This window comes from Cimex lectularius, unplaced genomic scaffold (assembly GCF_000648675.2).
Source record: "Cimex lectularius strain Harlan isolate CLEC.00 unplaced genomic scaffold, Clec_2.1 scaffold9, whole genome shotgun sequence".
Classification (NCBI taxonomy): domain Eukaryota; kingdom Metazoa; phylum Arthropoda; class Insecta; order Hemiptera; family Cimicidae; genus Cimex; species Cimex lectularius.
The window spans coordinates 2,238,763-2,261,578 of record NW_019392733.1 but is presented as its reverse complement, the minus strand read 5'-3'; the positions used below and the strand labels follow the sequence as shown (position 1 = coordinate 2,261,578).

At 33.2% G+C, this 22,816-nt stretch overlaps 1 protein-coding gene across 1 annotated transcript; it reads left to right on the top strand.

Moving 5' to 3' along the window:
* Positions 1 to 4,861: 4,861 nt before the first annotated feature.
* LOC106665392 (putative uncharacterized protein DDB_G0282133) lies at positions 4,862 to 21,893 on the top strand. The gene is made up of 2 exons (XM_014391791.2): positions 4,862 to 4,990; positions 18,033 to 21,893. Exons 1-2 carry the CDS (start codon positions 4,915 to 4,917, stop codon positions 21,617 to 21,619), a joined length of 3,663 nt encoding a protein of 1,220 aa, XP_014247277.1. The 5' UTR covers positions 4,862 to 4,914; the 3' UTR covers positions 21,620 to 21,893.
* Positions 21,894 to 22,816: the final 923 nt, after the last annotated feature.

Sequence of the window (22,816 nt, the reverse complement as noted above, 5' to 3'; positions counted from 1 at the left end):
ATAATGTAATTTGTTACAATTAATTAAGGTTTTTAGTTGAGATAAAAAAGTCAATGGACGAGCGGGATTCGAACCCACGATCTTCGGCTAGATACGCTGCTGCTCTACCACTTTAGCTATCGTGACCTCGATCCACTCGGACACCAACTTCCTATCTCAACCCCACCTTTGGTGTCCGAGTGGATCGAGGTCACGATAGCTCAAGTGGTAGAGCAGCGGCGTATTTAGCCGAAGGTTGTGGGTTCGAATCCCGCTCGTGGCACTAACTTTTTCCTTTCAACTAAAACCTCACATAAAAAGATTAAGCAATTGAAAGAAGTAATTTGGTCAATAGACCACTAAATATAATGGACGTATTTATTTAGGCTCAGTCTTACATGTAATTTAAATAAATTGAAATATGAAGGGTTTTTTCCAAAAGAATAAATTTTTTTGAAGGATTAATATTCGTTTCATATGAAATCGATATGGCCGAGTGTAGTGGCACAAGAATTAAACCCATAAGGAGAAGGAGAATATACGTTGGTTGACGCAAGAATTAAACTCGTTAACCACAAAATCGTAATAAAAGTAAAATCCAAGAAGAAAAACTGTTTCGACGTATTTATCCACGTTTCCTATGGAATGGACCTTTCTGGGTTTGTTGTTCAAGATGAAAAAATGTATTTTACCGTATTTATAATAATTTCATATCGAATCCATCATGGAACAAGTATTAAACGCGGTCAAATCAACATTATCTAGCTTTTTAATTATTCGCTAGGATTTTGAAATTTCTATAAAAATAATGATAACGCAAAGTAAATAAAATACAATAAAACGTAAACTCTCTTGGGTAGATTGGCGCAAGAATTAAACTCATTAACCTTATAATAATCGAGATAAACTCAAGATTTTAAAAAGAAAACTGTATTTCGATGCATTTATACAGATTTCCTTTAGAAAGGAATTATCATGCGTATTAATTATTCGTTAGGATTTTGAATGTTCTATCAAAAATAATAAATTTAATGTGTAGAGATTAGTGACAGTTAATCTATAGTTATTCGGAGCCCCGACCGCATCTCACGATATCTGAATAACAATAAATTTAATTATCATTTGGAGATCGTGAGATGCGGTCTGGTGTGACGTAGGTTCAGAAAAACATTTTCTTTATCATGCCAACGTTTCAATCTTTTTTGAGATCATCTTCAGGGCCTGGGTTTTATAAACATTGTTTAAATTATACAAATAACTGTAGGTTGTGGAAAAAAGGGAATTTATACAATGCAAAAAAATATTTTTTATATTCAATCATCTACTCACTCAAAGTGTCTATTTTCTGTGTAGATGTGTCATTCTTGTGTGTCGTGTTGAGAGTACCAGTGAGATATTGCTGTTTTAGGTATATACACGTTGGATTTTGAAGGGGTGGGGAAGGAAGTCGGGATAGAAAGACATTTTTGTATAAGGAGTCGGCTTCTTTGAGTTGAAAAGAGCCGACGATGGTAAAAACGTTGGTAATGGTTCGGCCATATATCCTTTCAGGAATATAATTATGAAAAGGAAAGCTAAATTGTTGAAAAATGTTCGATGTGTGGAATGTGATGAATGTTTTATATGTTATATTATATGGTTTGTGTGATGTGATGATATATGTATATTATCGATATTGAATTTGATTAATGATATTGGCGTAGCTGCGACTGAGTTTACATGTGTCTGTTCAGTAATTGATGCTGATATAAACCATTTCTAAGAAATTACGGTTATGTTTGTTTTGTTCTGTGTGTAATACTTTTGGATTTTTGAAGTCGAAATTGTGTTGGTGTTCAAAATGGTGGGTAGCGAGTGCTGTAGGATTTTTCTTGGGTTTTTTGCAATCATAGATATGTTTCTTTACTCTCTTGTCCAGATATTGGGATGTAAGACCGATGTAAGTTGCCGGACAGTTTAAACAATTGATTGTGTAGATTACATCAGATTTATTTGTTATTGGTGTGGGATCTTTAATTTTAGAAAAAAGTGTTTGAATTGTTTTATAATTTTTGAAAGCTATTTTAAAGTTATCGGACGTGAGAAATGTATTTAATTTATGTGATAGGCCGTGAATGAATGGCAATATGTTGGTTTGTTTGTATTTGATAGATTTGATGTAGTATTATTAGTAATAGTGGATGGTGTTAGTATTGAGTGGTAGTTATTGATTATGTGTTTAGGGTAGTGATGTTATGGAGGATCTGTTTGTATATCTTTATGTTCTTGTGATGAAATGATTCATGGCTTTGGGTAATAATTCTGCGAAGTAACCCTTTGGCCGTGTTTATTATTGTATGAAGAAGATGGTGAGATGTAAAGTTGAGGTAGCTCTCTGTTTTTGTTGGTTTTTGATACCAATCTGTTATTAATGTGCCATCTGGTTGTCTTATTACGAGTGTATCTAAAAATGGTATTTTTTTGTTGTTTTCGATTTCATGTGTAAATTGTAGTCGTAGGTGAAACCTATCAAATGTATGTAATGTAGTTACAATTGTTCTGTGGGAACTGCTGTCAATATTTAAGCTACGTATTTAGTGAGGAAGGGTAATGTGAAAGGTAGTCGTGGTATGACTGTGTTTAATAGATGTGTCATAATTATGTCTGCAAGTATCGGGCCTAGGTTGCTACCCATGGCTATGCCAAATAGTTGTTTGTAAAAATGATTGTTATATGTAAAATATCCGTTAATACAACAGTGTCGAACCATTGTTGTGAACGTGTTTTTTGATAGACTTGTGTGTGGGCAATGTTGGGCCATTTATCTTTAATAATGTTCAGTGTTGTGTCTATTGGAATGATGGTAAATAATGATGAAACATCTAGGGATATGAGAGAGTAGTGTGAGGGGATGTGAATTTCATTAATTTTGTTAATGAAATGAACTGAAACATTTACATTATATGTGTTATTTGTGATGTTGAGTATATTGGTTAGGTATTTTGTCAAGTTGTATGTAGGAGTATTTACAAATAAAATTATTGGTCTAGAGGGTGGTGAGGTTTATGTGTTTTGATAGATCTGTATAGTTTCGGCGGCTTTGGAAAATTGTTTTAAAGTGATTTGTAGGTATATATGTCAATTTCTTTTTGTTTAAGTGTTTGTCTGTTTGATGAGAAAAGGGGTAGGGTCTGATTTGATTTGTTTTAAAATACATTTAATTATATAGTATAAACTCTTGATTCTCAAAATAAATTATATAAAACAATAATACAAAGAGAAAAATGAATTTGATGTCGTGTCCGTAAGAATCGACCATCCTGATATTTATACTAGTTCCCTATGGAATCAATCATGCCGCGTCGAATGGCACAACAATTAAGCTCGCAAACATCAAAATGCTGTAGCTTAGTAATTATTCATTAAGATTTTGAATATTCTATCAAAAATAATAAAATTAATAAATAGAAAACATAAAATGTAAAAAGTAAACAACCCTCCTGAGTCGATTGATGCAAGATTTAAGCTCGTTAACCTTAAAATAAGTGAGATAAACGCAAGAATCTAAAAAGAATGCTGTATTTTGATATATTTTTAGTCCATTTTCGTTCGAATCCATCCTTAGTGGATAGGACGAGAATTAAGCTCGTAAACCTCCAAATAACCAACACAAACGTAATACTCCGAGAAAAACATTTTTTTAAATAAGTATATATGAAATAGACTCTGTCTGGTCAATAATTACGATTTGTAACTTCAAAATAAGTTAAATATATGTAATAGTTCGGGAAGAAAACACTATTTTAACTTATTTATACTAGTTTCCTATTGAATCAATCATCGAATCGAATGGCACAAGAATTAAGCTTTTAAATGTCCGAATTATCTAGCTTATTAATATTTATTGAATTGTAAAAGTTCAATCTCAAATAAATAAAGTAATAAATATTCAACAAAAAAAAACCTTCAAAGCAACCTCCCTGGGTGATTGATTCAAGAATTAAGCTCGTTAACCTCAAAATAATCGAAATAAACGGAAGAATCAAAGACTAAAGTTTTTTTTGTACTCGTTTATTATTGAATATACCCTCGTGATATTATATTTTAGATTTTCTACACTGTTATTATGGTTTCTTTGTTGTTATTGTGTAGTGAAATTGGAAGACAATGAAGCAGAGATGAAATCAGAGGGGAGGGAATCTGGCTTAGATGACGTACCTGATGACAATGGCCAGCCGAATATTAATTTATTCAACGGATGGAACCGCTAATAGATAACCTGCCTTGACGTACTACATGACCAAGCCCTTCCACAATGAGGCAAATTGAGCATCCCCTTTACAAGTTCTGCTTGTTCATTCAAATTTCAATTTAATTTAACTTTAGGTACTTGGACCAAAATGAAACTATGCAAACAATGGCGATTAGTTTCAAGACCGTCGGAATGGCCTTTTTGGCCCGATTGGCTCGAATTGTCCGTCCTAACTTGCCTTTGATGTTGTTCTTTCGAGTGATAATGTTCCGGCGACACGTTTTGTGATTTAATCGACCATTCTGGATCGTTTCCGTGCCTTAAATGAAAATTAAAGTGGATAAATAAATAGGTATATCTTTCTACGAATTTTAACTGTATTTTTAATTTCAACAACCAGTTTGTATCTTGTACCAATAATCTTCTGTGTAAACAACGGTTTAGGAAAAATTCTAGAACCATGCGAACTATCTCTGCATCCAATAAAAAAATAGTACGTGGAAAGTTTTGCATATCCGTAATTTCTATATTTCACATCCATCCAGTTGGCTGGAGTGACAGCAGTGCCTTATTATGACCTTAATGATGGGAACCGCAGGTGTCAGCAAAATGGCTAGTACTGAATAAGTAAATATAAACTCGAACGCACTACCGGTCCCAGTTTGCTCTCGGTGAGGAAGACCGCCGGTTCCAAAAGGGAAACGATGAACCTCATTCATTTCATTGCTGTTTTCTGCCTTTCCGAAACGTGGTCTCTTCCAATCCAGCCATTGCAAAGCAGTAAGTGCATTTATAACAATACTAATTCGATTGTTGACTTTTCTACATTCACTTTAAAAAAATCCTTTCGAAATAGACACGATATAGGTTTTATCTTGGTTCATTTTTTCTCCACTATTGTGAAAAAAAGTTTTTAGCATATAACATATTTCACGACAATTTCTGATTACATTATAGGAATATTAAATAGTTTGTTGAAGTCGTTGAGGAGCGATCAGCAATATTAAATATTTCAAAATTTTAAAAGCCTGATTGTTCCTCTCAAGGGTTTATATTCTATATTTAGGAAAGATGAATTTTAAACGAATGATTTTCACTAATATTTTTACTTATTGACTAAAATAAATTACATCAAGACTTTTGGCAAAAAGCTGTTTCAGGTTATGATATACAATACACAATTGTCCATCATCATTTTCACGCTTCTTGACAAAAGCCGCTAAATACATCTTTTCCGAAGAGATTCATTCTGAAAAAGGGGCCATTTTTCCCCCTAACATAAGGCAGCTTAGAACAAATTGCTAAGAAATGATAGGTATTTCTTTTATAAAGCAAGCGAACAATGGATACAGATCATTAATATCCCTATACGGTTTCAAAGGTAGATTTATCAATTCTCCCCGGAGCTTCCATAATCCACCTTATCAGAGCCTAAATGACCAACTTGGATAATTACAATTTAAAAAGAAATTCTATTATGTCATGTAAATAAAATATTGATCTTTATTCAAATTCACTAAATGAATTTTTGTTTATTTTGTTATTTTGAATATTTTTTACTTTTTTAATCTTGACATTCTCATCTGCAAAACAGCCTTACGAAATCCATTAGATTTCTTAGTCCGATTGACCAAATAATTTATTTCAATTAATTAATCTTTATGTAAGGTATTTGTTGAGATAAAAAGTCAGTGTCACGAGCGGGATTCGAACCCACGACGTTCGGCTAAATACGCCGCTGCTCTACCACTTGAGCTATCGCGACTTCGATCCACTCGGACACCAACTTCCCATCTAAACATACCTTTCGTATTTTCCCTCCTTTTTTCAAATGTCGTGTAATCGATGAAGGATTGGATGCGCTAGATGTTGGAACCCCACAGTTCCACCCCGTATGTACAAAATGGTCGCAGTAAAGTCTTCTACAAGGTTAATTTAGTGTAGACGGTCAAAACGGATTTCTCTCCTAGAAGTCTTCGTAGCTGTCCAAATCTTTTGTTAGTTGTTAAGTATTGTCAAACTTTTTTTTCCCTTTCCTAAAAAGTTTTTTAAGGGTCGGAATTTTCCAAGAGACACGTGGAGTTTTGAAAAACAGGTTATTTTATTTCATATTTTTCATCGACGTTACGGTCTATTTTCTCTGCCCATCATCAGGAAATCCTAACAAAAAGTACAGTTAATTATTACATATTTCAACAGTAGTAATTAATATTATTGTCCTATCGATTAGGTTTCGTGGTCCTATTTCCCATCTAAATTATTTTCAATTAATTAATCTTTAAGTAAGGTATTTGTTGAGATAAAAAAGTCAGTGTCACGAGCGGGATTCGAACCCACGACCTTCGGCTAAATACGCCGCTGCTCTATCACTTGAGCTATCGCGACTTCGATCCACTCGGTCACCAACTTCCCATCTCAACCTACCTTTCGAATTTTCCCTCCTTTTTTTCAAATGTCGTTTCAAATGTTTCAAATCTATTCGATTCTCGTCGACAAATGACTCCCGCTTGTAACACGGACTTTTTTTATCTCAACCAATACCTTACATAAAGATTAATTAATTGAAAGAAGTTATTTGATCAATCGGACCACGAAATCTAATCGATTTAATACGTAAAAAGAAGTATATCTTCACTAAAACTTTCCGTTGCCATTTGATTTGTCGCCGAGAATCTAATAGATTTCATAACTTACTTCAAAATATACTTCTTAATATTGAAACAACTCTCTATTCATTTTTTAGTCCAACAATAAGCACACAATCGCAGCCATTAAAAAACTGTAAATATTTGTCTCAACTTTACTGTACTGCCAATAATGATCGAATAAATTAAACTAAAGGATTTTAAAAATCCTTTAGTTACAAATTCGTAGTATACTAACTGTTCGAAAAATAATTGGCTGTATAGGATCGATTAGATTTTGAGCAAATTATAGCGAAAAATGACAACACTTTGCCTTCTCCTTGAACAAACAAATACAAAATTTCTAAAACAAGGTAAAAACTTAGATTTTCGATATTTAAACAACAAAAGACTGTCGTGAAAAAATAAATGTGCATCAGAATCCGATTCCGTTAAGTAGAAATTGTGTTAAAAAATAAATAAATCAAAGGGAACTACCACCTGTTTGTCCCATTCTTCTGAAAAATTGTATTTCATCTTTCGGTACCCATTTCTGCAAACATCTTCACAATATTGAAACGATTCTCTATTCGTTTTGTAGACCAATAATAGGCAAACAATCGGAGCGAGAGATATTAAAACGAAAATTACCCAAATGAGGCTAAACGAATTTTTTTCATAAAAAATAAGGTGTAAAAATTTGTCGCAACTTTTTTGTTGTTGTCAATGTTCAAAATCCTTTAGCTACAAATTCGTAGTATAACAAGAAAAATAAACTAAAAACTAATTGGTTGTAGTTGACCAAGCAGATTTTGTGATAATGAGAGCAAAAAATGCCAACATTTTGCCTTCTCTTTGAACAAGTGAACAACCTTAAAAAAATACTAAAACACGGTACAAACATAAAATTTTGAAAACAGAAAATAAAGAGTCTCTGGAAAAAGAAACGCTTAATTAGATTCCATTCGATACTATCACGAGAAGTGGCGTTAAAAAATTAATTAATTAAAAGAAAAATAACACCTATTAATCCTTCTTCTGAAAAATTGAATTTTTCAGCTTTCAGTACATTGTTATTCAAAACAGTTCCTATTATTGAAACGATACTTTTTTTTTATGCCAATAATAATATCGAGCAATATACGTGTGTTAAAAAATATACCCAGGAGAGAAGGAATAAATTCTTAGTGAAATTTTTTGCACAAAAAAGGAACAAACGATTATTAAAAGCACCTTTTTGTCTTCCCTTTGAATATCGACTTGCTGAAAATTGCTGAAATACAGTAAAGTTGTATAGTTTAAATGCACGCAATGTCCTCATAAAAGAATGTATATCAAAATTAAAAACCATCGAGTAGAATAGAGTTTTAAAAAAATATTTTACAAAAAGTCAAAATCCTCAAAAAATCGGTCGCTGCCCGTTAAAAATATCAATTTTTCTTATTAACCCGTTAATAGATACAATTGTAAAACTTTACATAAAAATAAATGAGTCTATAGAGTTGGAATGTCTGATGTATAATGTTCTATAATGGATTAGGGCAAGGAAGAAAAGAAATAAAAAACTGATACTTCTCTCTTCCCTGGTCTTCTTCTCGACGGGATATCAAAAAGTAATTTCTGTATTTACTAATTACCCTGTTATTAATTTACATCTAGCTTTTCTATTTTTCGTAAATTGTCTATCTAATCTTCCCAATTATTAAGGCGTCGCATACATTTTTTCCCCGACAAACTAGGTCCAAAAATGCAGACAGATATTATGGTGACCGGTGTTCCGGACATAAAAATTCTTAACTCCTCTGGATTTTAAATTAAATTAAATATATGAAAAGGTGTACCAATCAAAAGATCCAGTGAAATATACAAAAAAATGGCTTTAAAAAATGTAGCCTTCGTTTTAAGCTCTTTAAAACCGTTTCTCCTTTTTGATCTGTGTCTTTTTCCCTTCTGTACAAAGAAAAGATGCTTCAGGTCTCATACAAATAAGAAAAACCAGGATGAGATTCACAAAAATCCCCTAACTGTTTTATTTTATATTTTCGTCCTAAATTATTTACAGAGATCCAATATGTACCACTGCAAGTAATTTATAACGATCTAAACTCTTGTAAGGATTCAGTCGATCGGCGAAAAAGTTTCAAAATTATCGCCATTTTTGCGATTTTCTGAAAAAATCAAAGTTAGTGCAAAGACAAAAATTTGAAAGATAAAAATTCCCGAACATTTGTTTTCTGAGTCATTTTGGGCAAAACAATGGCTCTTAACTTTGTTTCTTGCTAAAAATTTCCTTAGGTATCTGTTGATTTGTTTTTTGACGTAAGATAGGAAGGATTGTACTAGTTGAGATTAAACATGTAGGAAGGTACAAAAATCATAAGACGCTTTAAGTAAAGTAGTAAAAAATAGTTTTTTTTAAGGGTTTACAAATCGTAAGATGTTGTCAGTAAAGTAGTAAAAATAGTTTTTTTTTGTTTTTTTTTTTTAAAGGTTTACAAATCGTAAGATGCTTTCAGTAAAGTAGCAAAACAATAGTTTTTAGAAAAAAAGGTTTACAAATCGTAAGATGCTTTCAGTAAAGTAGTAAAACAATAGTTTTTTGAAAAGAAGGTATAAAAATCAAAAAACACTTTCAGTAAAGTAGTCAAAAATAGTGGTTTTAAAAAACAAAAAGGTTTACAAATCATAAGATGCTTTAAGTAAAGTAGTAAAACAACAGTTTTTAGAAAAAAAAGGTTTAACAATCGTAAGATGCTTTCAGTTAAGTAGTAAATAATAGTGTTTTTAAAAAAAGGTTTATAATCATAAGATGCTTTCAGTAAAGTAGTAAAACAATAGTTTTTTGAAAAGAAGGTATAAAAATCAAAAAACACTTTCAGTAAAGTAGTCAAAAATAGTTTTTTGAAAAAAGGTGTACAAATCAAAAAACACTAGTAAAGTAGTCAGCAAATAGTTTTTTGAAAAAAAAGGTATACAAATGATAAGATGCTTACAGTAAAGTACTAAAAAATATTTTTTTGAAAAAAAATCGCACTCGTTTTAAGCATCCTTTTTTATTAATATGTTTCCTTTACGTAGATTACATGTATTTCTTAAAGTAATGTATTGTGATGAATAGTGTAATATGGTGATAACTTTGAGTAAACAACAATGAATTCAGAACTGATGATAAAATTAACTAATCTATAACAAATCAATCAATGATTTTAAAATAACACGACAACAAATTCATAAATCATTTCAATAAGTTTTAATTTTATATGTATGTAATAACAACAGGAATTTCCGTTTTGATTTTGGAAACGAATTTTAAACACCCTTGAATGCTGTTAAATACTAAACATTTTATTGAAAACAAAAATAGGCATTTTTGGATTACTAAAACTAATTTTTTCCTCCGATGTCTGATGTTTCCCACTTAAAAATCTTAACTCCTCGGGATTTTGTTCAAATGTAACGTTATTAGAACACTTGGAATGCTTAATTTGTCCTCTTTCAGCCTATTGAACAATGTTCAGATGTTGAAGTATTATAAGTGAGAAACATTAGGATTAAATCAACAAAAAATCGAACATTTTATTTTTTATCTCCGGTTTAAAATGATTTACAGAGAAAAAGTTTATATTACTACGAATAATTTGTAAGCTTCTTAAAGCGTGTAAAATTTATGTTCTTTATGAGAGATTGTCTCAAAATGATGACAGTTTTTGTGAGTATTTTTGAAAAAATCGGATTCAATTGGAAGGAGAAAAAAAATATTTTTCTTCCCCTAAAACGTATATCCTGTGGTTTATGGTAGTGTAGGAAACGATAATCACGTTTACTTCTTGCTAGAAAATATTTGACCCTATTTTTCTCATATCGCTCAATCACTATGACAAATTATTGCAAAAAATATTTTTTATATTCCATCAAAGTATTTCTACTCACTCAAAGTGTTTGTAAATCCCAACACATTTCCTTAGTTTTATAAAGTTTTTCTAGATATTTTCACCAAATTTTAACAAGATTGATACACGAAATCAAGTTGAAGTAGTCGATAGGCTAAATGCGCTAACTCACAACTCTCGACTCAACTGGGCGTTCAAATTCGAAAAATCGAAAAAAATACTTTTCAGATGTTTTTTTAGACTTTTGATATTTCCTTAGTTTTATCAAGTTTTTCTAGATATTTTGACCAAATTTTAACAAGATTGATACACGAAATCAAGTTGAAGTAGTATAGAAGTATTTTGAGTGAGTAGAAATATTTTGATTGAATATAAAAAATATTTTTTGCATTATATAAATTCACATTTTTCCACATCCTACATGTATTTGTTAGATTTAAACAATGTTTGTAAATACCAGGCCCTGAAGATGATCTCAATAAAGATCGAAACGTTGGCACGATAAAGAAAATGTTTTTCTGAAACCTATATCACACCAGACCGCATCTCACGATTTCTGAATAATCATCGACTAACGGTCACTAATCACTACACACTACGACAAAATTGCATTGAACATAGTTTTTTTGAAATGGCTGGAGAATTATTATTAAGTATATCATCTATTTATTATCAATGCTACCATGGGTATCGTAGGTATTTTATTTAAAATACATCACTTCCGACAGGTGATGCAACTGGCGGGAATGTATTTGGTATATATACACCTAAAACAAGATAGATATTTTTTATTTGTTTTGAACAATTTATGTAATGGAAAGGTCAGTTTCAGTAAATAATAAATAAATAAGATACTTTTTTTAAGAAGCACTTTGAATTTTTTGCATTAGTTTTCATGAACGTCCTTAGAACTGTTGAAATTAAATTGTAAAGCTTAGTAGCAGGTGCATCACTGTTTTTTCAAGCCTGACAAATTTGTAACATCGTGAGATACTAATTATCTTTTCCTCATTAGTTTTAAGGCTCGATAATTTCACATGAACTCTCAAACTTTAACAAAAATCTAGTGAATAAATAGTTAAAATTTTATATTTACAGAATAATGGTTAACGTTATTTTTCGACTTTGGTTGTTCACTTTTTTTTTTTTTTTTTTTTTAACAGTAACCCTACAGTGGAAAACTTTATTGTTTTCTTTTACCCTATTCCATTATGATTACAGGTTTTCTCTCACCTTGTAATCTGTTTGATCAATATCTTCTTTGTTCTTTACATTTAACTATTGTGTCCAAGTTTGTAATTTTATTTACATTAGATTCAATAAATTAATTTGTTACGATACAATTAACGATAAGTGTAAATCCATATATTTAGTGGCCTATTGCCCAAATTACTTCTCTCAATTAATTAAACTTTTTATGTAAGGAATAGCTTCTATAGTGACGATAGTTCAAGTGGTAGAGCAGCGGCGTATGTAGCCGGAGATCGTGGGTTCGAATCCCGCTCGTGGCGCTGACTTTTGCATTTCAACCAAAACCTTACACAAAAAGATTAATTAATTCAGATAAGTATAAATTTTTATAATGTTCAATGAATTATCGAAACTCAGAAAGTCTTCTTCGTATTGGTAGATTAACCTGTTTTCATCATCTGGCCCCGTTCCTCCAATAGTCAGAATGTGTGGTGTTTAGTGACCGTTAGTTACTGAGTATTTGGAGATCGTGAGATGCGGTCTGGTGTGATGTAGATTTCAGAAAAGCATTTTCTTTATCATGCCAACTTTTCGATCTTTATTGAGATCATCTTCAGGGCTCAAAGTGTTTGTTTTCTGTGTAGATGTGACATTCTTATGTGTCGTGTCGACAGTGCGGCACACCCAACACGACACATTCCTGAATGATGTGCGTCCATGACAGTTCCCCACCTCCACAAGGACAGTCTGCATTTTCGCTGATGTGCACGCGTTTCAAATATGCTCTGTTTTTTCCGTGTCCCGAGGGTGCCATAGTTGTCTTGTACGTGTTGTACGTGTGGTCAAAGATGGTGTTCCTTCTGTCGTGAACTGGTGGAAAGTAGCTTCTTGTAATTATGCCCTCATCTGCCTTTATCCACATATCGTTCCATTTGTGTAAGCTTAGCTTTTCTTCCTGTATTTTAATGTAGGAAAGAGGTACTTTTATAAAAGAAACAGCTAAGTTTCCCTTTTTTTGTCACAGCTTTCACCAGCTCGGCGGCTTTTTCATTTCCGTTGTGTCCTATAAGCCTTGACCCACCTCAAGGAAATTTTCCATTGTCAATTTTTCCGCAGTTCCCACAGCATATCCCCAATTTATTCTGCAGTTAGATTGTGTTTTGTGTGGTCTTGAATCACAGCAAGGGAAACTGCACTATCTGTTTTCAGCTGTCGAGTTCTTTCACCATGGCCGTTGTAGCGTAAAAACCATCCTCAGGCCTCGTTAATTGGTCGTAGCTCCGCCTAATTGCTGGTACACCATGATGTCAACGATCTTTACAAAAATTGTATTTGGTTTCCGACCTGGTAAATGACCGCTGCGCATCCCTCCATTTCGTCAATCCGACTACTGAATATTCACTATGATTATTGTCTCTGTTGTTATTGTATTTTTTATTAGGTTAAAGTTGGGTCTTACAACTTCTGTATTGTTGTTATGTTGTGTTTTGTCTTTGTTTATTGTAGATATTTTGTCCAATTTTTCTGCTTTAGTTGTTCGCTACGTTTATTGCCTCCTTTTTATGTGTTTTGTCTGATTTTTACGTTGATTTTTCTTTTGTTGTCCGTTTTGTTAGATTAAAGTTAGGTCTGCCAATTTCTGTATTGTTGTTCTTTTTTGTCTTTGTTTAGTGTAGATGTTTTGGTCATTCATCTTTATTGTTTTGCGTTTCGTTTCATTTTTCTTTCTTTCTGTGCTTGTTTATTAAGGTAAAGTTGGGAAATATACATTGCCCAGGACAAAAAGTCGAATTACTAGATTAACCCCATTCTCCATTTTTTATACGTCACCACTTTTCTACAATTTAGCAAAAATTTCTGCATTTTGGCTCCACGTAATTAAAGAAAAGGGTATACTGCTTATTAAACGATGAAGTTGTTATGAACTTTGCAAAGCTCTACCGTAATTTTTTCCAACGACGTTGCAATTTATTAATTTTTTATAAATATTAAATTTTGCAGTTTTTGAAAGATTTAGAGTTTATTTTTCTGCCAAACGTTACATTTAAAACTCTAGAAGAATGCCTTCTTAAAGGAAATGTTTTTTTTTTCTTTTTTTTAGATTTCTCCAAACATAAATAGTTCAGGAGCTACGAGTAGATTTATGACAAAAACCGTAGATAGTTGGGGAAAACAAAAAAAAGTTCAATATCTGCGAAATCTTTAAGAATTGAACTATGGTTCGTACAAACTTGTTTGTCGCATTTGAAGTGTAGAAGACCTGGCGAAATTGTTGTACTAGTAATGAATCGCCCTGTATATTTCGTCTCATTTTATAAAATTCTGAATAATTATTTTTATCCTAGGCAAAAAATCGATTATATGTTAACCTGGATATACATCTAAGACAAAAAAAAACCATATTTAAAAATAATATGTAAATTATTTTAAATATTTTTTCTTAGGAAAAGTTCTATAATAGGTTTCTCTTTCGTTTTTTCTTCGTTTTCTAGTGTTCATTGTTACAATATTAAAATATATTATATTTCTTCCTGAACTGCGATAATCGTTTTGGTGTAAAACTGCTCAAATGAAGTGCGTCCCATTTCTAATATTTTTTATTATGTTTTTTTCTGAAAATTGTTATCTTAAGAAAGCGAAATATCACAGTGTACTGCTTTGTGAACACTATTGCCATAAGTTGTGTACATAATTTGTTATATCTCTCCGTTGTGTGACGAGGGTGTCCGTTTAAACTGTTTGATGAATCAGTCATCTGGATGATGGGCACACGCTATCTGGTGAAAATATCAAATTAACTCATATTGGAGGTAATGAGAACTAAAGTATTCAAAGCTAGGATTTCTCTCTTGGCCAACAATAAAAGTACACCTTTTTTACTAGGCGGCATAAGACTGATAACATAGATAGATAATTGGCCCGATATATACAACTGTATAAGTTTAATAAAAAAAGAGAAAATAAAACAACTGCCAAATTAGCTGAGGAGGAGCTTGAAACGGCCTTCCGAACCAAATGAAAGATTGCACAAAATAAGAGATTCAATAAAAAAGTGGGGAAAAACTGTCAAATTAGTTGTGGAAGAGTTCAGGTGAGCTCCAAAAGGCCTTCCCAACAAGTTCAATGAAAAAGGAGAAAAGACAAAACTGCCTAAATGGCTGAAGAGCTCAAAACATCCTCCCAACCAATCGTGAAACAAAGAATCTTCAAAAAAAGGTTGTGAAGTCCAACATGAAAGGATGAAAGAAAAATCTACTAAATAGTCTACGAAGGAGCTCAGGGATGCTCAAAATGTTCGTCCTAACCAAACGAAAAACAAAAATTGTATACAAAACGCTATGCAATTCAATATAAAAAGGGAGAAATTACAAAATAGCATAATTGGATGAGGAAGAGCTCAGATTAGCTCGAAAAAGCATTCCCAACCAAACGTGCAACAAAGAATCGGACAACTTATAACTTTAAAATTGTGGACAAGTTCAAGCTCCTTGGCGTCATGTTTGATCGTAAGCTACTATGGAGAGATCACATCAATTACCTGGTTGATTGCGAAAAAGCCATAAACATAATCAGGTGTGTTACTAAAGTTCGCTATGGCTCACACCCTAGCATTGCACTTCTTCTCTATAAAGCACTGGTTCTTTCAAGACTGGATTATGGATCATTATTGTATGGAGATGCTGCACAAATTCATTTGGCTAAATTAGACAAAATCCAGTATAAATCCCTCAGAGTGATCTTGGGAGCTATGAGATCCACGCCAACTAACGCTCTTCAAGTGGAAGCTAAGGAGATGCCCCTCACCCATCGTAGGTTCCTAGTCACAGGTAGATTTTTATCCTCTCGTATGCTAATCGAAAACCACCCCACTGTCCTCCTCATCCGCCAACTTGCTACTGCCTCCAATACCAGCAATTTCTGGCGGAACAAAAAATCCTCCTTGCTATCTACTCTTTTTTTTAAACTTTCCCACTTGATTATCTCTGTTCCTCCAACGTCCAACCACCCGAAGTTCCTCACAAATCAATTTCCACTACTGGTCCCTAACAAATTTGCTATACCCGATCCCCTTTCTATTTCCAACTGGTCCTCCTTCCCTCTATACATTGAGGAGGCATCTGGTAGGGGCTATTGCGAAGAGGCTCTAGCCATTTATTCAGATGGTTCCAAATCCGACCACGGTGTGGGCGCAGCCTTCCATATCCCAGCTAGTTCCTTCTCAAAACAATTCAAACTTTCCCGCATTGCCTCCATTTTCACCGCTGAAGCCCTAGCAACCCTAGAATCCCTAAAATATGCCCAATCAATTAATCCCCATAATCTAATTATCTTTTCCGACAGTCAGAGTGTCCTATCCGCCATTTCCAATATCCACAATTCTAGCCACCCTTTAATATCTCATATATTTAACACCACCATTCAACTAACCAATAGAGGCACCGTAGTGCACATAATTTGGACTAAAGGCCACAGCAACAATAAATTTAATGATGAAGCGGACCGGCTGGCCAAATCTGCGGCCTCCGCTGGCATTCCCTGCTCTATTATCTCCCCTAGAGATCTTAGAGCCCACATAAACAGTTACTGCAGGCAGCACAAAAGGAAAATTTTATAAATTCATCCAACCTATCATTCCTACCTTCCCTTGGTTCCGATCTTACAATAGTCCTCGCCATTCTCTCACCTCTATAATTCGGCTTCGCCTAAACCACAATTGTCTTCCCTCCCACCTCTATAAAATAAATATCCTAGACTCTCCTTACTGTTCCTGCGACCCCTCGTGCATAGCTGATTCCAACCATATTTTACTAGCCGGTCCCAATACCTCCATCAACCGAGAGTCCCTCTACAACACTCTAATTTCTAATAATATCCCCCTTCATACCTCAATATCCGTTATACTCTCTTTTACCTGCAATCCCAAAATAATTTGCTCTCTCTCTAAACTTTTATCCCAAAATAATATAGTAATATAATACAACAAAAGTATACATTTCAATCTTGAAGTTTAGAGACTTGGCCAATATGCTAGACCATAAGGCCCCAAAAAAAAAAAAGAATCGGACAAAAAAAGTTGTGAAATCCAACAAAAAAGGGAGAACGAAAAAACTGTCAAATTGGTTGAGGAGGCGCAGATAGAAGCTAAATGCTAAAAACAAACGTGAAATACACGATGTATAAAAAAAGCTTCGATTGCAATAAAAACGGAGAAAGGAAAAACCTACCCAATTGACTGACTAGGGAGAGTTGAAAAAGGCCTTCCCCACCGTATGTTAAATAAAAAATTTATAATTTCAATTCAAAAAATAGATAGGAAAACTGCCAAATTGGCTGAAGAGGAGATCACGGGAACTGAAAAGGCCTTCCTGACTAAACATGATTTTAAAAAAATGCATAGAAGACTGTGGAAATGCAATAAAAATAAATGAAGAAAAAGTGTTAAAATGGCTGAGGAGGAGCTCGGAGGAACTCGAATGGCCTTTCCAACCAAATATGAATAAGGAATTGAAAAAAGGTTATGACGTTCCATAAAAAATAAATCTCTAATTAAACACCGAATTAAATAAACACCGAAAAAGGATAAAACAACAGTACAATATTACTATTTGTCATAAGAGACAATTTGCTTTTGAAATTAGTCTAAATCTTAAGATATATGATTTTTTTAGTGTAATTTGGTCGTTACCTAGTTTGACCGACCTTTGAAGATATACAGACCAAAATGGTCGGTAACGACCAAATATCAGGTTCACCGTCCCACAGACAATATGGAGAAATCGCCCTTTACTTAACCAAAATTAACAATCGGCCGAAAATAACTGCACGCAATATTTTTAGGTAAACGTTGCAATTTGGTGTATGTAAATGTTTTAGATGATATTATATTGGTTAAACTCTGAAAATTTTTTGTATCCTATTCTTTGACCAAAACAGCAAGAAAAGCCGTCCTTCCAAGAGGAAATCTCACAATATTTATTATTCTAAGACTTTTCCTTAATATTAGGATGCTATAATCAAAGATTAAGCCAATATATGCTGTGGAAAATAGTGAAATATGTTTATGTTCTGTTTATTTGTCAATTCTTTACATATTCACAATTTTTTTTTGTGTTTCAGAATGGAGTGGAAATCATTTGAACCAATATTCACTAAATGACAACTCCACACATTTTAACCCACTTGGAATTAGTGAATTGTCTTCAGAAAGTTATACCAATTGCGGTTCCCATGAAAAAGGGCTGGCGGCCGATATTATAAAAGCAAACTCAAAACCCGACGATGTCGATGTGGATGAAGTTTATCTGAGCTCCGAAATACATGAAACCCGTTTGCCTGTTAGTGACATCCAAGAACAAACCACGGAGACTGATACCACAGAAAATGAGAGCACGGAGGAATACACTACGGAGAAAGTTGTCACAGGAAAAGATTCAACTGAAGAAAATCAGTTGATCAATTTCCTAGAATATTTAAGACTTTTGTTTAACAAGACCGATAGTAATGATACTGGACTAAGTTCGCTAGAAGTCACAAATGATCTAGATACAGAAAATATTTATAGAACCAAAGACCATTCATCTGAAGATAATGATAGTAATAGACAAAATGACCCAGAATATGGAATCTTAGAAGCATCTAAAACAGAAAATTCTGATGAAACAGCTGAAACTAGCGACATCAGCAATGAAAAAGACCATTATCACGCCGCTGCATCTACGATTAAAAAAATTATCGTTTCTAATGGAAACTCTGTCAAAAACGAAGAGAAATCTGAAGAACTAAATTCTGCAAGCTCACAAGTTGATAAGGACGATGGGAAAGAAAAAACAGAGAGTAATGAGAATGTTGAGTCTTCTAAAAAAGAGGAGACACAACAGAGATCCGAAGAAGATAATTTAGAGAATTCTAACCAAAAAGAAGAATTGAATTCTCATCACAGTGTTGACAACTCTGAAGAAAAAAAGAATAATTTTGAAATCGATAGTTTAGTCGCTTCAAAAGAAAAGAATTCTAACGAATTGACTGAAAGTAGAGACAATAGTGAACAAAACGATGACCTTACAGAAAATGAAGAGCCAGTTGATTCTTCAAAAAAAGAAGAAACATCAAATTCTCAGCATAGCGCTGAAACATCTGATGAAGTAACAACATCTGATTATGAAAGCATGATCAAAGGAAATTCTGCTGAATCTGCTGGTATGGCCAAAACAAGCAACCCGAATTATACAAGCGAAGAAAAAGTTCAATATGATATTGCAGTATCCACGAATGTATTATTAAATGAAGGCGATCTTGGAAACAACACCCAAAACGAAGAGAGTTATTTAAATAATAAAAACATAAACGAAGTAAGCAAAACTTATGATCTATCAAAAGAAGAAGAATCATCTCGGCCTGAAGATGGCAATACTGCTTCAGAACATACTAACAAAACAGAAGAATTAAATTCTTATTACATATCTGAATACCCTAAAGAAAAAACAGATCTTGAAATTAATAGCTTAGTCATTTCAGAAAGTTCTGATCAATCGACTAGTCTGGACGAAAATTCTGGCAACGAAAGTAAACAGGAAAATAGCTATAGTGAATTAAAGGAAAAGAATTCTCATGAAGTTAATAAAGAAGAAGACCATTATGCCACAGCAGCATCTACAAATGTATTAAATAATGCTATTTCTAGTGAAAACGATAGTACAAATAATAAAGAGGATTTACACGAAGAACAAAAATTTTCAAGCTCACAAGATGATGGAGAAAGTAAAGCTAATTTTGATTCTCCTGAAGAAGAAACCCCACACGAATCCACAGAAGAAAATAGTATAGAGCATTATAACAGAAAGGAAGAGTTAAATTCCTATAAGAGTGTTGAAACCTCTCAAGAAAAGAATAATTTAGAGACTGCCAATAGTGATATTCATCAATACGATCAATATTATTCAACATCAAGGACAAGCCATAACACAGAAAATCAAGAGAAAGATTTACCCGACGAATATTATTCTGAAAGCTCCAAAAATGGTTACATGGACGATACAGGAAAAAACGAGGAAAGTACAAATGTTTCGAGCGATTTAAAGGAGGAGAATTCCATTGTGATAGTAAACACCAAAGATAACAGCGAAGAAAATTACCATTACGACACAGCAGCATCTTCAAACGTACTAATCGTCCATAAAGGAGAAAACGAACATAAATCCGCAAGCTCACAAGAAGCAAATACGAATGATGATTCTTTGAAAGAAGAACAGACACAGCATGGCTCTGAAGAAGGGTACAATCACTATGGCATAACATCACATGAAAACGATAGCACAAAACGTGGAGACGATCAAAATAAATGCGCAAACACGCATGACAAGAACAAGGACGCTGAAGATTCTTTAATTTCTGGATCTGAAGATGGATACGTTCCCTATGGTACAAGTTGTAATGACAACGATACCACAGAGGATGAAGATGATCAGAATACGTTGTCTGCAAACTCACAAGATGAAAACTCGGGCTACGAAGATGAAACAAGAGAATGCAAAGAGAATGTTGATAGTTCGAATGAAGAAGAGACACAACATGGATCTGAAGAAGGATACCATAAATCTAGCTCAATTTCTATTGAAAACACCGATGATAAAGACAATCAACAAAGCCCTAGCTCACAAGATGAAAACAAGGACAGTAAAGACGAAAAAATAAAGAGTAAAGAAAACATTGATTCTTTGAAAGAAGAAGAACCACAAAGATCCGAAGAAGGAAACAGTATAAAGTATTCTAACGAAAAGGTAGAAGAATTAAATTTTGATCACTTTGGAAACTCTCAAGAAAAAAGGGGTGAATTTGAAATCCATAGTTTAGTCACGTCAAGAGAAATGAATGTTTACAGTAGTAGCAATAACCTGCAAAACGATGACCCTAAATCTAGTAAAAAAGAAAATGAAACGCCTGTTGATTCTTCAAAAGAAGAACAGGTGTCAGAAAACTCTGTAGAAGAAAATGATAGTACAGACGATACGGAAGGAACACAACATAGATTTGAAGAAGACACTTCTAATAAAAACTATAACACCAATAGTGAAAATAATAACGCTAGCATTAGCAGGGAGCCTATAAACGAAGGGACATCTCAGAAAACTCAAGTTCATGACAGTATCGAAACAGAAGAATCAAATTCCAATCACAACGATGGTAAGTCTCATGAAAAAATGGATTTTCAGATCGTTTCAAAAGATTCCAATCATATTGAAACTGTTGCATCTGCAAGTAAATTAAACGTTGCCGCTATTACAAACACCAATGATAACAATTCAGAAGGTTCTCACAATAAACAGGAAATTAGCCTGGATTTTTTAAAAGAGGATAATCGTGAGAAGGATTACAGCCATGCTGCGTCCAACAACGAACTCGTCACAGTGATGTATGTGGCAGAAAATAAAGAAATTATTTCTGACGATACCGACTCGTATCAAACCACACAGGAATTAAACTCAACCGAAGAAATAGAAAGCTGGAGTCCCGACGAACTGACAGTCAAGGAAAATACGGAAGAAAACAAAGAAGGAACTAGCACTGAATATACGAAAGAGGATTTCAACGAAAACGAATCTGTGACAGAAGATGAAACAAATGAGGCGGAGTCATCTGGATCCTTCAGTTTTGCCATTCCAAGGCAGAACTATTTTTCATTTACATTCCCGGACCGGAGAAGGTAGCGATTAATACAAACAATTAGTGAATAAATTTTACCGAGATAATGATTAAACTAAACATGCACAAGTACGATATCAGCTATTCTGTACAAAATATATACAATCTGTCGTAATTAATTTAAATATTTCGTACAAAATTAAGGAGGTTTTGTATTTAAAACAAAAAATCAATATAGGCCGTTATTCCTTCATCCTCCTTCCCACTGTTAAAATTATTATACCTTGTTAATTAAAAACATTGAAATTATATGTAAATAAAAAATTGTACAATTTTAAATATACTGGATTCCCTTCACATATACGTTTAAATTATTTGTTTAATGTTTATGGTTTCTTTTTATTTATTTTTTATACTAAGATTTTTACAACAAGGATTTACTTTATAGATAAAATAACAGACTTAGTTCGTTTCGTGAGAATGTATTTATAAGTGTAGTGCAAGAACGTACGAATACTATGTGCCACATCGACCTACAATTAGTCTAGTTAGTGTGTATACAATTTAAGTACTTTTTTAATGTAGCTTTTTACCTTTGTTGTGCATGTATTTCAAGGTTGTCTTCTTTTAAAAAAAAATGTAAAAAAATCAAATGACTATTCGGAAATCGTGAGATGCGGTCTGGTGTGACGTAGGTTTCAGAAAAACATTTTCTTTATCGTGACATTTCCATCTTTATTGAGATCATCTTCAGGGCCTGGGATTTACAAACATTGTTTACATTTAAAAAATACATGTAGGATGAGGAAAAAATTGAATTTATACAATTAAAATAAATATATATTTTTTACATTCAATCAAAGCATTTCTACTCACTTAAAATGTTTGTTTTCTGTGTAGATGTGTCATTCTTGTGTGTCGTGTTGAGAGTACCAGTGAGATATTGCTGTTTTAGGTACATACACGTTGGATTTTGAAGGGGTGGGGAAGGAAGTCGGGATAGAAAGATATTTTTGTACAAGGCGTCGGCTTCTTTGAGGTGAAAAAAATGGGAAAAATCCTTTCACGATAATCTGGCCGAACCATTACCAACGTTTTTACCATCTAGAGCTATTTTCAACTCAAAGAAGCTGACGCCTTATACAAAAATTTCTTTCTATCCCGAATTCCTTCCCCACCCATTCAAAATTCAACGTGTATATACTTAAAACAGCAATATCTCACTGGCACTCTCAACACGACACACAAGAATGGCACAATTA